Genomic DNA, 16,964 nt, shown 5'->3' with positions numbered 1-16,964 from the left:
GAACCCTCCTGCACTCTGCCTCCAGGGAGTACCTAGTAGGTAATCAAAGGTTAGGCCCAAACAAACGTTTGCTCTCTGGCTTATGAAGGATTAGTACCCAGCACAACTCCTCTGTAATCTTACTTGGCAGTAAGTACTCCTGTGTGGGCCACACACACACACCAGGCCTCAGGGTCACTTCTGGCTACGTCTTCCCTCCCCTCCAAGCGCAGAGCTCAAAGTGGCCGAACTGAACTGTCAGCCTACCCTTTTCAAATGCAACCAACATCAGCACGATAAATGTATATAGTGCGGCCCTAGCCAGTTTGGCTAAGTGGATAGAGAGTTGGCCTGTGGACCAAAGGGTCCCAGGTTCGATTCTGGTTAAGGGCATGTTACATCGGTTACAGGCTCCTCCCTGGCCAGGGCCCTGATCGGGGTGCCAGCAGGAGGTAACCAATCTATGTGTTTCTCTCACCTCGATGTTTCTCTCTGTCTTTCCTTCTCTCTTCCACTCTCTCTAAAAATCAATGGAGCCCTAACTGGTTTGGTTCAGTGGATAGAGCATCGGCCTGCAGACTGAAGGGTCCCAGATTCGAATCCGGTCAAGGGCATGTACCTTGGTTGCGGGCACACCCCCAGTAGGGGGTGTGCAAGGGCAGCTGATCAATGTTTCTCTCTCATTGATATTTCTAACTTTCTATCCCTCTCCCTTTCTCTCTGTAAAAAATTAATAAAATATATTTTTTTAAAAAAAGTAAAAATCAATGGAAAAATATCCTCGGGTGAGGATTAAAAAAAGAATATATATTGTGGGTGTCAGGTAGGGATAAACTGGATCATCCTCCGGAAATTCTGTTTCTTTGTTACTAATGTTGTGGCCCCACCCCATAACAAAGAAACAGAATTTCCAGAGGATGAGGCCCAGAAATCAGGATTTTAAAAAGATTCCCAGGTGATTCTAATGTGCAGCCAAGGTTGAGAACCACTGCTGTAGAGAATGAAAGGTTTGACACAACCAGATGCAATCGGTGGCCCTTGGTTGCACCTGGGTTGAACAAACCAGCTGCAGAAAGACATCGGGGATTTCAAATATGCACCGGGCATTAGGTGAGGTTGAGGAGAGTCTGTTCATCTGGGTAGGTGTGTTGATGGAATGGGTTAAGAGGTGAACAAGGTATCAGCTAGAAGATCATATGGAAGACGCTACTGGCGAAAGACCAGGAAGGTGGGATTTGCTTTAAGACTCTCCATCCAAATAAAAGGGGTGGGGAGCTCTTGAGCACTCACCACTGATGCTGGGTGAAGGGTATGTGGAGATTCATGAGGCTCTGATTTTTGTGTATGTGAACATTTTTCCATAATAAAACGTTTAAAAATAAAGAAAAGAGTGATCAACTCTTCCCAGTGCTGCTGAGCAGAAGAGCAAGATAAGGATGGAGACATGACCCTGAATTTCCCAGGATCAATGTTGTTGGTGACCTTGCCAGGAACAGATTAGGGTGGGGATGAAAGCCTGGTTGAAATAGGTTCCCATGTGCTCATACGAGGGAGGAGATGAAAAACTGCCAAGTAAGACAACTCTTTTAAGGAGTTTTGCTACAAAGGAAGTAACAAGGTGGGAGCTGGGGAGAGAAGAGGCGTGTAGGTGAGGCAGTTCTCTGCATAAGATGGGGCACGTGAATGGATAAACTGAGGAGGGCCCTAACCGTTTTTGGCTCGGTGGGTAGAGCGTCGGCCTGCGGTCTGAAGGGTCCAAGGTTCGATTCCAGTCAAGGGCATGTACCTCGGTTGTGGGCACATCCCCAGTAGGGGGTGTGCAGGAGGCAGCTGATTGATGTTTCTCTCTCATCGATGTTTCTGACTCCCCTTCCTCTCTGTAAAAAATCAATGAAATATATATTTTCTAAAAAAAACTGAGGAGGAATAAAGGAGGGGGTGGGGGATTACAGGGCTAAGAGAGGGAAGGAACTACTCCCCCGCCCCCCCAAACACACACATGCACATGCACACACACACGTGCACAGGCAGAAGGGTAGCCTTTAGGACAGGAGGAAAGCAGTCATGCTTGGGGTGGCTCAAGACACAGGTCAGAGGAGAGTGCTTGGTCTTGCCGAAGCCAGGTCACCCCGGTCGCCTGAGTGGGTGTCAAACACTCGGGAACCGTGGGCCTGAGTCTAAGCTGTTACCAGATCTCACGGTGGAAGAGGCCCTCTCTCCCTGGAGAGTGGGGCTCGAGGAAAAAATGCTTTTGGTGCCACAGTGGGAAAAGCATCCCTAACATGCTCCAGACCCACTGTCTATAGTCACCCCGCCTGGCAGGCCTGGCCACCTGAGCCTGGCTGGGAGCTGGGGGTCTGCTGGCACCAGCCACATGGTCCTGGCTGAGAAAACTGAAGCCTCAGGGTGAGGACAGTGGCCCGGGTACAGCCCTTGCAGCCACTCACAGCCCAGCTCTAGGACCCCACACCTTGGAGGCCAGGAGCATGTCTGGGGTTAACCCCAAACCTGTTGATATGATACCTACTCCTTTTTATTGAATTTATTGGGGTGACAGTTCACAAAACCATATGGGCTTCAAGTGTACAACTCAACAAAACATCATCTGCACACATTGCATCATGCAGTCATCTCCCCAAATAAAGTCTTTTTTTGTCCCAATCATACCCCCCCACACTTTTGCCCACCTCCACTCCCCTATCCCCCGGCTATCACCATACTGTTGTCTGTGTCTGTGTCATATTTGCTTAATCACTTCGTCTTCTTTCATCCAGCCTCCTGTCTGACAGCTATCAGCCTGTTTCATGTATCCATGCCTCTGTTTCTATTTTATTTGTCATTTTATTTTGTTCATTAGATTCCACATATAAACGAGACCATATGGTATTTGTCTTTCTCTGACTCATGATATGCCCACTCTTAATGCTGCTCCCTCCCCAGGCCCTGGCTAACTCTCTACCCCTATCTGCCTGAGCCTCCCGAACACACACACACACACACACACACACACCTGCTCTTCAACTCCAGTATATATATATTCCAGGTTAACTCATTTACTGTCCTTAAAATCCTTGCCCTGGGATTGGTACCTTCCCCTCCAAGTAGGATCTACAAGACATCCTCAGAGTCTTTGGTGCCCTTTGCTGCTGTCTTGGCATCTGACCCATTCCTCTCCCTGGCCTCACCTTGTCCACCAGCAGGTGGGCGCTCCCAGGTCCCTGACCAATGACCTACTTCAGATCTGAATTAGCATGGGCATGTGTTGTAACAGACCAACCCCAAAATGTGTCATGGTACAAACACAATAGTAGTGTATGTCTCTTTCCTGTAAAATTCAAAATGGGCGAGTGCCTGCTCTTCCTCCTGGAGAAGTACCTGGCCCCACCAGGCACTTGTGAATAGTGGGTTCTCTCCTCCAAGCAGTGATTCAGGGACCCAGGCTCCTTTCACCTAGTGGCTCTGCCATATTCAACACATGGTCCTCAAGGTCGCTGTGAGGTCTGCATCAAGCCAGCAGACAAATGACAGCAGAGGAGCATGCAGGAGTTTTAGGGGGCCAGGTCTGGGAATAGCATACATGTCCACACATTCTATGGGCCAGAACTTGGTCATATGACCCATCAAATTGCAAGGGAGGCTGGGAAATGTAGTCCAGCTCTATGCCCAGGTGGAGGAAGAACTGGATTTGGTGCCCTGCCAGGCAGTTTCCACCACAGACCCCTAGCTCCATCTCCACCACTGGCTTCTCCAGGTCCCTCCCTTCTTTTTACCTGTTCTCACGTTGGCCCTCCTGACCCCAAACTCCTGCCCTGTCCTACATCCGTCACTCTGCAGCTTCATCCTGTACAAGCTGACACCCAAGAAAAGACCAGTCCCAGAGGGTCAGAGAGGCACACAGAAGAGGTTTATTCCTCATGAGTTTACACAACCACAGCACAGAACAAAAGATAAAGTGCAGACAGCTCAGGGCGAGGGTAGAGGGCCTCTCACACTGCCTTCCCATCTATCCACCCACCTGAGTAGGGCACACACCGGGCATGAAAGCTGGGGAGTTGTGGGCCCACCGTTGGGTGCTGGCAGAGGCAGAAAGGAGGGTCAGGAGATGAGACCGGGGCCCTACTGGGGTGGGTGGTGAGGAAGAGCTGCCCGAACTCAGGTCTCTCCGAATGAAGGGGCCCCTCCTTCCTTGGCCTTCCGCAGCCCCACCCCACCCTGGCTGGCTAGCTGGTTCCTACAGAGAGATGGTAAGGGAGCTGCCACCACAGTGCTGAGTGAGGGGAGGGGAGAGACTGCAGTGACATCTCAGTAGGCCCCTGAGACCCCAGGGAGCCCCTCATGAGCCAGGTCACCTGTCCCTTCAGCAGTTCTCCTGATGACCTGCCTGTGACTCCACCATGAAGGCTAAAGCTGTCCCTCCCTTTCCTTGTGAAAAGCAAACACCCTGGGAGAGGAAAGCATTCAAAAGGTGCCTGGAGTTCGGCCGTCCCACCCCCCACCCCGACTGGACTCAGGCTCACCCCAGAACGGTGGTTGATGGAAGAGCCCCTTCTCTCAAAGCCCAATACCTCCCTGGACCCAGGACGCCAATGCCCCCAAAATGCTGCTCCTCCTCATGGAAGAAGAGGGGACACCAGAGGGAGAGAAGGAGGCAGGGAAGAAGCCACTGGGGTGCAGGGAAATCCAGAAGCCCTTTCCTAGAGGAAAGGCACACCCCTCTGTACTTGAGTGGGGGTGGGACGGGGACCCAGCCCTGCTCCATCACCCCTGCAGTATGGTCAAGGGGACAAGGCTACACCAGACACAGACCAACAGACAGACACAGACAGATGAAGGCCACCAGGTGGAGGCTGCTGGGCAGAAAATGCCTCTTACTCGCCATCCCAGCCTCGACTCATGGCCTGTACCACGGCCCCGTAGAGCTGGCGCCAGGCTGCTCGCACGGCTGGTGTGAAGGCAGGGCCCAGGCACTTCTCCAGCATGTAGAGCAGGGCCTCGCCCACCGTCTGCAGAGGCAAGGAGCACCTTGTCATTCCCAAGGCAGGAAGGCATCACTCCATTCCACGGGTGAGAAACCCGAGGCCTGGGGCTGGGACGGGCTCCTGGGCCTTTCCTCTCTCCTGCACAGGGTTCATGCTTTCTGAGCAGGATTCTGCCCCAATCCTTGGGTACCACACTGCACCCACTTTCCCCCTTAGAGTGAGCCTTTATAGTGAACAAAGCCTTTCACCCCACTCCCAGCCTTGAAACCACCCAAGGAGTGAGGCAGAGGCATTGCCTGGGACTCCCAGCTCAGACCAAGCAGAGCCATCCCCACAGGCCTGTTTCCTCCTCTGCAAGGCAGCACTCGCGGTGTGAAGAGCCCGGGGGCTCTGGAACCAGCTGGGCCTCGGTTCACTTTCTGCGACCTTGAGCAGGTCATGTCACCTCTCTGAGCCTCCGTTGCTTCACCCGTTAAACCAAGAAAGTAAAACCAAAAAAAAAGTTCTGATTCATTGGGTTGTTGAAATGATTAAATGAGGTCATCTATAAAAAGCTTAGTATAGCATCTGCGCACAGTAAGCCTTCAACAATAATAATGGCTCTCATGTTTAGTCATAATAAAATACGATTTATTTATTCCACTAATATTTACTGACTGTCCACTGGCGACCAGGCACTGTGCTAGCATGGGAGATGAAGAGCGCCAGACAAACTCGGCCCCGTCCTCCAGTGCCTACCATCTGGCAGGATGACTGGTCTATGTGGTAGACGGCCACGTCAGTGCCCCAGTGAACCCCACCTTGAGTAGGGATCCTCCCCCTTGACACTGGGCTCAGCTGTGTGACTGGCTTTGGCCCATGGGCTGTTAGCCAGATGAGGCATTAGCAAGAGTAGTGCAAGCAGAGTCTGGGAAAGCACTTGCACAACGGGCTTGACCTCTTCGGACACTCCCTCTTAGAACTCAGCTGCTGCGCTGGACAGACGCTGGGCCAGACCACCGAGTGATGAGGCCACAGGGAGAGAGACCCCGAGGATGCCAGGCCACCCTGGACATTCCACCCCCAGCCGAGCTCCAGCTGCGTGCACTGCATGAGTGGCTCTAGCCACACCACATGGAACAGACGAGAGCCCAGAGAAATTAGGCATCGTTGTTGGTTTGAGATGGTCTTATACACGGGAACAGAAAACTGAGCAGACCGGCTAATCACACAGGCTCCTGAACGATCTATGGTTCTAAGAGAAGTCACTCCAGAGAAGAAAAGTTGGAGGCTCAGAGAGGTCAAGGCAGCACCAGGATCACACAGCACGTGTGTAACAGATGCAGGTCCCTCGCCCAGTCGTGTGAGGGAGTAGGAAGGGGGAGGTAAGAGAGGACCAGGAGAGAGTGGTGGCCTCAGGTCAGGAGCTCAGGAGAGAGAGGAGCCCCTCTACCCACCGAGAAGGAGCTGAGCTTCACACCCACTGCACGGTGCTTCCGGCCCAGGCCGGCCAGGTACTCCTCCAGCGAGGACAGGTCCTCCACATTGGTCACCGCAGCATCGATCACGAGCATCACCTGTCAAGGCCAAGGTAGCCGTGAGACAGGCAGAGCCATCTTCCTGCTCACACCCACAGTCCAGAGCCTGGGGGTCCCGACTAGAGGTAAGAGAGTCATGAGAAATGGAAAGCAACCTGTGTCTGTATACAGTAGGTGTTCAATGTGTGATGGCCGACATGGTGAGAGAAGCCTCTGAGGGGCTCAAAGCTCTAAGCATGCCTGCGGGACAGTGTTGTTTGCCTGGGACGAGGGGAAACCGAGGCCCTGGGAGAGCCTCTAAGAAAACCCAGCTTGGTTTTCACAGGCAGACGGACGGCCCCTAGTAGATGAGCGCCAGCACCACCCAAAGGAGCCAGGGACGAGGCCCAGGGCAATGACAGAGCTGGCACCAGCTGGCTGAACACAGGGTGGGGAGAAGGCTGACTGGCCCAGACTGGGTCCAGCTCAGTGCAGAGGGCAAGGAGCAGGGCAGTAAGCCCAGGCCTGGGGCAGAAAACCAGTCATTTTCACTACCCCATGTCCCTCATTCTCTCCCAGGAAGGCGCCTGCTGGATCCTGGAGGCCACCCCAGCTCATCCTTCCCCTCACCTTCCTGATGTGGTCCAGGAACTCGGGGGAGGAGAGGCAGTCCTCGGGGCTGGAGTACTGGCGGCAGTTGTACTGGAAGAGGGGCAGCAGGTCGGGCTCCAGGTCAAACAGCCTGCAGGGGGAGGCCCGCGTCAGCCCCGGGTGTTAGCCCCAGCTAGCCCACGAGCCCTGGCTGCCACAGTGGGAGTGGGGGTGGGCCGGAGGTTTGGCTGTAAACGACAGCGTACCCTCCAACCTGGTACTGACCCCTTCACCAGCTTTGCCGAAACCCCTTCCTAGAAAGAACATGGGTCCCCAGGCCACCCCAGGACCCAGCATGTTGAGGGGACTGGGGCAAGAAGGGATTCTCACACAGAAAGCCTGGGAAAAGGCTCGCTCTCTCTCTCTCTCTTCCCCCAACCCTTCCCATTTTGGGGTCAGAATCTCCTAGTCTCATCGTGTCTGAGGGGGCTCTGGCCAGGATGATAATAATGGTTAAGAACTCCTTACCTATTTTATGGAGGAAACAAAAGCCCAGAGAGGTTAAGGGGCTTCCCTAGGGCCACACAGTTCAGAACCACAGAGGGGGCTTGAGTAAGCCAGGGAAAGCCAGGAGACACAAAGCAGAAGCTCTCAGCCACATCTGAGAGGGAGCATCTGGGTTCTGGGTAACTGTGAATTTATTTCCATTTTGGGGGGAGGCAGTGGGGGAGGGCTGGGGGGTTGGGGGTGGGGGGTTTGCAAAAGCTTCCTCAGAAGTTCTGTGCTGGCTTAGGAAAAACTCTGGTGGAAGGAAACTGTGCCTCATTGTGATGGTCGAGTGGTTAGAGACCCTCCGGCTGAGGTTGAAGATTTGCCTCCTCCTCCCCCTGAGGGGCTGGCACCCCCTTACCCCTCTTCCAGGCAGTGAGACTCGGGCATCTGTCCTCCCCCGCCTGGGGGTTCTCTGTCCTAGCCTGGTCTTTTCCTGGGAAAGGTTGATCCCCCTGTTAGTTGGTGGAAGTGCACTTTCCTGGGACCTGAACCCCGTGCTCTGCCAGCCAGGCACCCAGCGCCCCCTCCCCACACGGGCGGTTTCCCCTTACTGGCAGCGGCGGGCACCCCTGGAGTTACTATCCCAGGAACAAACTCAGGAGGTGCAGAGCCAGGGAGGAGGCCAGCACCTGGGATGGTGTCTGCTGGCCCCAGTGTAAGGAGATTCCGGAGAGGCCCCACTCCGCCCCCAGAGAGCCTCGTTGGGCCGGATGTGCCGCGCGGGAAGCAAGAAGGGGTCCTGGGCCGGCTCCTGTGCGCACATCTGGAGGCGCACACCTGGAGGCGCCCGGTGCAGAGGCAGCGGTCAGCTTTCCCTCCTCTGGAGCCGCCAGCCACCTGGAACCCATTCCTGGCCAGGTCCCCTGCCCGCCCTGGCTCGGGGGCACCCTCACCTGGTGAACAGGACGGTGCCGTGCTCCAGTGGGCTGCGGCTCACCGCTTGCCAGCTCTGCCGGATCAGCTCCGGCTCGGGGCGCTCCATGCTCACCAGGGACGCGGGGCGCAAGGCTGGAAGCCTCGGGGCGCGAGACCGTCACCGCAGGTGCCGCGCCATCTCCGAAGCGACAAGGCCACTCCGCACCCCTGGCAGCCCTGCCCTAGTGGAGGCGCCCCAATCCTGCCGGCCCCTCTGGCGCTTCTGGGGACCCTGCTCCGGCCACAGCTCCCTGCGCCCCGCGGCTCCGAGAGTGCCCCACGCTGCACAGCCCGAGCCGACCGACCCGGCGCTTTAAAGCAACCACGGCCCCGCCCCCGCCGGCCATCAAAGCGCACGTCTCTGGGCAAGGCTCTGGCCCAGACCTGGTGGCACGGGCAGTGCCGGCTTCAGAGCTGCACAGAAATCATGGAGCCTGCACTGAATTTGATTGTCTCAGGTAGGCTCTGCATGAGCCACCTTTCCACAAGCCTCTCAAACATTTCCTGAAGCGTTTGAGTTGTCACCCCCCTGGCACAGGGTCTCCTCCCCTCCTTCCCAGGGTCAGGCCGGGGGATGCCAGGGCCGCTACCTGTACGACTAGGCTGAGGTTAGGGGTGCCCTCTGCCCTGGTTCTGGATCTGAGACACCCCCACTCCTCAGGGGCACTCACCCTAGGGACAGGGCCCGACCGCAGCCATTTCCGCCAGGCTGGGTTTCCCGCGACTCCATGCGTAGAGACCTGTGGGCTCCAACTCCAGCCCCAGTTCTGCGTGGCAGGGTGGGGTCGCAGCCGCAGCAGCTGTGAGCATCGCCCTATGTGGACTTTGAGGGAGTTAAGCGCGAACAGTCCACCATCCCATGATTTTTAAAATATATTTTTATTGATTACAGAGAGGAGGGGAGAGGGAGAGAGAGTAACATCAATGAGAGAATCATTGATCGGCTGCCTCCTGCATGCTCCACACTGGGGATGGAGCCCACAATCCCGGCATGTGCCCTGACCAGGAACTGAACCGTAACCTCCTGGTTCATAGGTAGATACTCAACCACTGAACCATGCCGGCTGGGTCATCCCACAATTTTTAATAGATTTTTTAAAAGATTAAATAGAAGTACTATGTATGTTATTAAATAGAAGCTCAGGCCCAGAATCTCAGGCTTGCCATTCAGGGTGTAAAGTTGGCCACCTGTCAATTAGACCCAAACTTTCCTGTTTCAGTCATGAAGGTTCCTCAAGCCCCACCAAGTTCTAGGGGCCCAGGTTTGGGAGAGCAGGCACATTGCTCACCATTTCTTATTTGGGAGTGTCAGAGCCCATCTCCCCTCAGGCTGTCCACTTCTCTGTGTCCTCAGCTGTGTCCAGTGTACAGCTGGGCTGGGTCTCCATACCCAGCCTCTCAGTCCACCGCCTTTATTTTCACAGACACGAAGGAGGGGCGGGTGCTCTGGGGCCATCAGTTATGGTCAGGCTGCAGCTCCACGGCCGGCCCTGTGCTAGGCATGGAGTGCTGAGTCCCTGCCTTCTAGAACTTCTCCTTCTGGCCCTGAATCCGGATGAAGCGCCTCAGCAGAACTCGCCTTTCCTGCATCCAACTGAGCCTGATGAACCCGTCCAGCTGCTCTCCCTCTTCCAAGGACCCAGGAGTTTGAGTACCCCTAGTCATCTCTCCCCCATCTCTCCACACAGCTCGGCCCTCTGGGCTGGGGCAGGGAGAACAAGGCTGTAAGGCAGCCTGGCTTGTGTCCTAGAGTCTGAGAGCCCCAGGTAGGAGCACAAAGGGACGGGAGGCTGAGGGGAGAAGGCCAGGGTGCTCAGGGACTAGTCTTCCAGAATGGCACCCCCTGGCCCTGCAGCCAGATACAGCAGGTCACAGGGAAAGTCAAGTCTCAAGCGACCTTTACCTTCTTTCAGTGACCAGATGCCCAGTGCTCCCTGCAGGCCAGCTGGCTCCTCGGAGGTTTCCCACTCCACCCAGTTTACATGTCCTGGCAATGGTCTACACTGGCACCCTCTGGCCTCCTTCCTCCGTGGGACAGGGCCTGGGGTCTGATGCGTTAATGGCCTTAGCACGTAGGTGGTGAAGTCAGCACTCCCTCTGCCTTTCTTGAACCAGGAGGAGGCGGGGGGGGGGGGGGGGGGGGGGGGCTGAGTGCACTCTAACCTCTGTTCCCCTGGAGAAAAGGTCCAGGGACCTGGCTGGGCCCAAACATTCTCACCAGAGATGGAGGGTCTGAATCCATACTTGAGTGACTAGGGAAAAGTCATAGGAGCTCCCCTCCCTGCCCGGCATCTGCCCATGATCGGGGCAGGAGGTTCTAATCAAGGAAGTCAGATACTGTTCTGGAGCCAGTGCTGTCACTGGGATCAGTCACCACCAATAACAAAGAGCTAGCATTATTGAGCATTTATGTCCAGACACTGAACAAGGCACTTTGCATCTTTTTTTCATCATGAGCTCTTTTCATCCTCACAGTAACTCTATGAAGTAGGTACTATTTATTATACTCTCTTTTTACCATTGAGGAAATGGGGCAAAAAGGTTAAGTAACTAACCCGAGATCATAGTAAGTGGCAGGCCCAGGATTTGGCCTCAGGTCTCACTCTGGCCCATCCTTTAGGCCTCCATGCTACATGGCCTCCCTCACTTTAGTGGACTGTGACCAAAAGGTATCTCCATAGTTCAGACCAAGCCAAGGTCACTGGGTCTGGGTCAAGGTTGTATTGGAACTGGCTCCTTAGATGGCTTGTGAGAGCCCAGTGTCTGCACCTTTCCAACTCCTACAGTGGCATCAGGTTGGTAACCTGAGGCAGGACATGGTAGGAGTATTTACACCATGAAAATTGGCAAATGCTACAAATCAGGGCTTTTTCCCTCCCGGAAACCAGAGGCTGGGTGCACCAGGAAACACCGGGCCCCAGATGAGCTGTCAATGTGTTAAGCAGAATGTGCGAAGAAGCAGGCGGACTCTGCACACCTCCGAGCTGGGCCCAGGCCTTCTCCCCAGGGACCCAGGTCTGCCAGCTTGTTCTGGGAAGGTGCTTCTAGCCCCAGGACCAGGCTGGAGAAGCAGAAAAAGCCCACCTTGGTGACTAGGCCAAGTTCCACTAATCACTCATCGTGGGACCTTAGGCCAGTAGTTTAATCTCTCATGGGTAGAATGGGGACAAAACCAGCAATGACTTCACTGGACCTTTATGGGGACAAGGGTCACAGATGTCGGGACTTGGTAAACTAAGCTGTGCCAGCCAGGAAGTGTTCGGTCTCTTCTAACCTACCTGCCCTCAGCATTTCCCATCTCCTGAGGGTCTGCATGGCCCGCCATCCCCGCCTCCAGCTAAGAGGAGGGTGGTCCTAAGAGGGGGGTGGTTAGTTAGCCCAGAAGCCCCCAACTTCACAGTACAGTGCTACTCCTCTCCATCTCACCCCCGATCTGCTGTCCAACACATCAGCTCTCACCTGCTTTGGACCCTTAATATCACCCCTGAAAACAGACAACCCCTGTCAAGATGGGGGCGGAATGGAACTTGCTACAATGCTGGGCCACTCAGCTGTCTCAGAAGTCGTGGACTGTTGCTTTTCTCCCTCTTTTCTACATTGGTGTGGGAAAGTTAAAAGGAAAAAAAATCAGGTCCAGCTTCCTAGTTACTTTGAAATAAATTTATATAAAACAAAATAACCAACATTACTCAGGTAACCTTCTTAATGGGAGGGCCCAAATGCCCCCCAGGGTAAAATCAGGCTCCCCTGCCCAGCCCAGGGCCTCTGCTGGAATTAGAATGGCCTCAGACCAGACACGATACACAATAGAATGGTTCTCACACTGAAAACATAATAGTTTGGGGAAGGCCTGGGTAGGGGCAAGGGGGGGGGGCGGTGAAGGGGGGCAAAATGGGAGAAAGTGGGAGACATCTGTAATACTGTCAACCATAAGAAATAAAAAAGAAAATAAAAAACATTCTTCTCCTCTTTCCAGGAGCCAGAGGGCAAGTCAGGTTCAATTAAGTGCAACAAGAACAATGGCATTCAAAATAACAGCTATTTATTACAAAAGTAAATGACCTCTGATTACCTGTGGAAACTTTTTTTTAAAAAAATGTGGCTCAAGAAGCTGGCTGGAGGTTATCTTCTAACCAATGTCTTCTTCCTCCACCAGCAAGTGTGTGGGACACATTTCTGCCAATTCCTGGGGGGCTGGAGGCCATTTCAAAGCACCACCCCACAGCCCCTCTCCCCGCATCTCCCAGCAACAGAACCCTAGCACTTGAAGCTGCATCGAGCCATGTGGCCTTGTCCCCAGAGAAGTGTCTGCCAGTCTGGGCAAGAGAAGAGGGAATGAGCAGACAAGTCTCCTTCTCCCACCCTTGCAAAGCAGTGGGAGAGAGAGAGGAAGCCTTGTCCCCAGTGTGGCCAAATCAGCAGGAGAGATGGGCAGGGAGCTGCCTGCGATTCCTCCTCCCTCACCCTCACTCAGAGTGGCTGCGCCGCTGACTCCTTCAGAGTCCCCCCTTCCAACGAGTCCCCACTGGGAAACACAAGGCACAGGGAACACCAGCCACCTCCTGGATGGCACTGTGGGCCCCTGTTCTTCACGAAGAGCCAAGCGCCGACTCCTGCATTCTACCTCCAGGAGAGCCCCCCACATGGCTGCCCTCACCCAGCTCAGAAGAAACCAACTCCACCGATGGGAAGAGGGGAGGGCGAGGGGAGGATGGAGGGCAAGCAGAGGTTTCTCCATCCTGTTCTCCTTCCCTTCCAGAAATACAATTAAGCAAGCAGCCCAGACTCAGCACACAGGCAGTGTTTCCTGCTGGGGGAAGTCAAAAGGGCTGCAGCCCTGGGAGAGGGAGGTCATCAGGCCCCAGATCTAATTAACAAACCTGCCTTGCTTTTGATGTTGCTATATTTCCTCTATTAGCATTAATGATGGTTGGTCTCAAGGTCCAAGCATGGCCAGAAGCTTCCCTTCCCATCACCCAGTAGGTAGCACAGCCTGTCCCCAGGACCAATTTCCAGTCTCCGTGGCAACCGCCTCCGAAGATGCTCTAAAGAGCTCTGACCCTGTCAGAGTTGGTAGGGGCTACAGAGGAGGGAAGATGGAGTGTGGCAGATTGGGCATTAACCTTGAAGCATCACAGTCCTCTGAGACCAAATAAATACTCTGTCATGCACTGGGAGGAGGGAGGCAGGCAGAAGGCTGGCCTCGGGCTGGTTCAGTTGGGACCCCAGGGCTTTCTTAATCCCTTTCATTTGGGGAGAAAGTGAAAGGAACAGCTCTGAGCTTCCTGCTTGGGTTCAAAGTAAGAGAGGTGAAGCTTTAATGCATTTCTAGGTGCTCTGGGTCTTTGGGGAGAAAAAGAGATTGATGACACCAAGACACAGAGAAAGGGAAATGAAAAGGAGTGTAGAGGGTGTCAGCAGGGGAGAACTGAGAAGTAAAAGTAGGGAGCACTTAGTGAGTGACCCCCGCCCAGCACCACACAGACCCCTGCCCTGCCACACATCTGCCTTGGCTGCTCAGCAAGGGGCCCAATGGCTCTGCCAGCCACCAGGAGAACGCATCTGTCCTGTTGTCACAGCTGGATGCAGAGGGAAGGATGGGTAGCAAGAAACCACCTCTAAGCCCCAGGGCATTGGAACACAGAGTAGCCAAGGATGGGACGCCATTCCTCCCGCCAATCTCATCGGGTGACATTTTCAGATGTGGCGAGTCCTCAGCTGCCTCGCTGTGGCCACCGCAGACAGGAAGTCCAGCCACCTGCTGCCACACAGGAGCTGTCCCAACAGCAGCCACGCGGGGAAGCAGCTGCGGGCCGCCCACCAGTCCCTTCTGCTCCGCCACTGCTGATGTCCCAAGATGGGGCCAGGCTCTCATCCCTCTTGGAGGTCAGAGAATTGTTGCTGGGTCTTACTTACAAACCAAATCCAGTGTGAAAAAATTACCAGAAAAAACTACTGTAGCCCTGGACTCTCTTAGAGTTTATGACACAGCTGTCCGCAGCCACAGTCCACATTCCACAGGTGCCTGGACAAACGTGCCCTCACCTCGCACTCCCACCACTCTCGCACACTCATGCTTCCTCATGTTGCACATGTGGGGCAGCGGCCTGAGAGACATCCTCGGTGCTGAGCCATCCCCAGCAGTGGAATCTGCAGACACAGCCGTGGCTCTCTAGTGTTGGGTTCGAGTCCAGGTCTGCTCCTAGAGCTTGGTCCTGCAGGCGAGAGAATTCCTCAGGCTCCTCGGGCAGCTTCCTCCACAGTTGGGAGGGCTCAGGGACTGGCTCCACAGCTGGCTGTCCCCAGGAAGTTCCAGGACTAAGGCTGTGGCTTCAAAAGTCCCATGATTCTAGCCACCTTAGTCCTGCCATCGGACTTTGGGGGTCCTGGGCTAGGGGACCAACCATCCCGTAAGCGAGAGGATGGAAGAGGTAGAAGCTGTGAGAGAGAATCAGAAGGAGGCAGTTGGCATTTGTGGAGACAAGCAGCCAACTGCCCTACAGATCTTTGAAATGCATCTCCTCCTGCCGGCCTCCTTAGATCTTCTCACCTACAACAGCCATTCCCTGCCAGGCCCAGCTTTGCCTGAGTTCACCCGCCCTCGGGCGGCTGTAGCCTGTGACCTTATAGATGCTGACTTAGTGACAGTACAGAAAAGGGCTCTTCCCCCAGAGGCCAAGGACAGAGACCAGTCAGGGGGTCTGCTCGTGGGCTGTCTGGCCTGAGTATTTGTCAAAACATGGAAATGCTCTCAAGTCACAGGTCACCGTTCCCTGTTCACGTTTTCATGCTGCCCCCGGCCCCCTACAGGCCTATGCCTCTCAACAGGGGATCTGTGAGACTTGCAAGGTGGATAGAGGCATGGCTTTCCAAACAACACCCTCCTTCCAGTTATTCTGAGCCACACACACCCTGTACCCCTGGACCCACCCTCACCCCACTGAGCACTGCTCCAGGAGGGAGCCACTGGGATGGAAGAGGGGTACCCTCCAGGTGTGCCTGTGGTACCAGGCTGGGAACCAATGGCATAGTAAAGAATGCAAAGGATAGCCCCATGCTTCCCCTACGTGGCTGCACGCTAGGATCACCTGGCAGCTTTGAAAACTGACAGGCCCAAACTGGGCTCAAGTGAATCAAACGTCTGAAGATGGGCACAGGCACCAGCACCCGTGGGGAGTACCCAGGGGATTCTAAAATGCATCCAGGGCTGAGGCATCGGGGTGGGGCCGGGGAGCAGCAATGCGATCTGCAGGGGAGGCTCACCTGTAGGCAGTTCCCAGGAGCAGGCTCAGGACTCCCCCCATGTGGACACCGCTGGCCAGCGAAGAGGCAGCCAGGCCGCAGGCACAGAGCCGCAGGAGCGTATCCCACAGAATGCCTAGTGAGAGGACAGACACCTGGCACAGCCTGTCGGATGGCCCTGCTGCTCCATGGCGGCCTCCTCCCCACCCTGCCCGCCCTCCACCCAGTCCAGGTGGCAGTCTGACCTGTGAGCATGCTGGAGAAGAGCATGGCTGGGAAGTAGTGGTGGAAATAGAGGACCCGGCCCATGAGGAAGAAGGGGAAGTAGTGGAGCGCCCAGCCCAGCAACAGCTGACCGCCTCCTCGCAGCAGGACCTGGGACAGCCCTGCCCAAGGAGCACAGCCCCAGTCAGCGCAGGGAGGGGCGGAGATCCTGGGCTCCAGCCCAGCTCTGCCCCATCCTTGCTGTGTGTCATGAATAGGCCACATCACCTACTGGGCTTCCTTCCCTCTCCTGGACCAAGCCCAACACCTCCAGCAGCTGGCAGAGGAGAGGAGCAGCTGGCTCTCAAGAGCCCTGCTCGCCACCCAGCCAGCCCGCCACCCACGCAGCCCAGTGAGGCCTCAGCACCCACAGCAGGGGTGCCAAACACCAGCAGAGGCAGCACCGTCCCTAAAGAAACCAAAATCCTACACACCCCACAGACAGCTTCCCCCACCTCCATTGCCCACATCTTTGCTGCCACACAAATGTTTGCAGCGGCAGACAGGGCCAAGGTGAGTCAGAGGGGAGGATGGAGGTGGGATAGAAGGGAGTCTGGGATTCTTGGTGTTCAGACAGGGAGCTGCAGAGGCCGAAGCAGCCCAGGTGAATGTCTTAGATGCTGTGGTCCGTGGCCTGGCAGCTAAAGTTACCAGGACCAGCACTAGGATGGGAACCCACAGACCATGCCCTGGGGGCTCCTCTCTCCCCACTAGAAGGCAGGGCCACGGAACAAGGGGGGGCAGAAGAGAAAAGACAGCAGCTCTGTACAGAGCACAGAGGTTAAAAGTGAAGACTCTGAACTCGGGCTGCTTGGGTCTGAACCTCAGCTCTGTCACCTATCAGCATATGTCCTGGGACAAGTTCCTTAACCCCTGTGCCCTGGTTTCCTAGTCCATAGGATGGGGCAGTGATCCCTACCCTGTAGGGTTTTTGGGAGGATGTGTG

General features: G+C 55.2%; 2 protein-coding genes across 2 annotated transcripts in view; both read right to left on the bottom strand.

The window, feature by feature from the left end:
• Positions 1-3,862: 3,862 nt before the first annotated feature.
• On the bottom strand, positions 3,863-8,579 carry NGB (neuroglobin; the record flags this gene model as incomplete). Its single annotated transcript, XM_081085579.1, has 4 exons — positions 3,863-4,982; positions 6,395-6,514; positions 7,085-7,196; positions 8,491-8,579. 4 exons carry the CDS (start codon positions 8,577-8,579, stop codon positions 4,848-4,850), a joined length of 456 nt encoding a protein of 151 aa, XP_080941705.1. The 3' UTR covers positions 3,863-4,847.
• A 3,958-nt stretch (positions 8,580-12,537) lies between these two features.
• The window catches only part of POMT2 (protein O-mannosyltransferase 2), a gene marked incomplete at its 5' end in the record, with an annotated part of 41,665 nt that continues 37,238 nt past the window's right edge, over positions 12,538-16,964 (bottom strand). The window contains 3 exon segments of the mRNA XM_081105046.1: positions 12,538-14,950; positions 15,776-15,890; positions 16,000-16,140. Coding sequence (XP_080961172.1) covers positions 14,845-14,950; positions 15,776-15,890; positions 16,000-16,140 — 362 coding nt within the window. The 3' untranslated portion in view covers positions 12,538-14,844.

This window comes from Myotis nattereri (genome assembly GCF_964212035.1).
Source record: "Myotis nattereri genome assembly, chromosome: 1".
Taxonomy (NCBI): domain Eukaryota; kingdom Metazoa; phylum Chordata; class Mammalia; order Chiroptera; family Vespertilionidae; genus Myotis; species Myotis nattereri.
The sequence above is the reverse complement of the archived record's forward strand: the minus strand, read 5'-3'. Positions and strand labels throughout refer to the sequence as shown.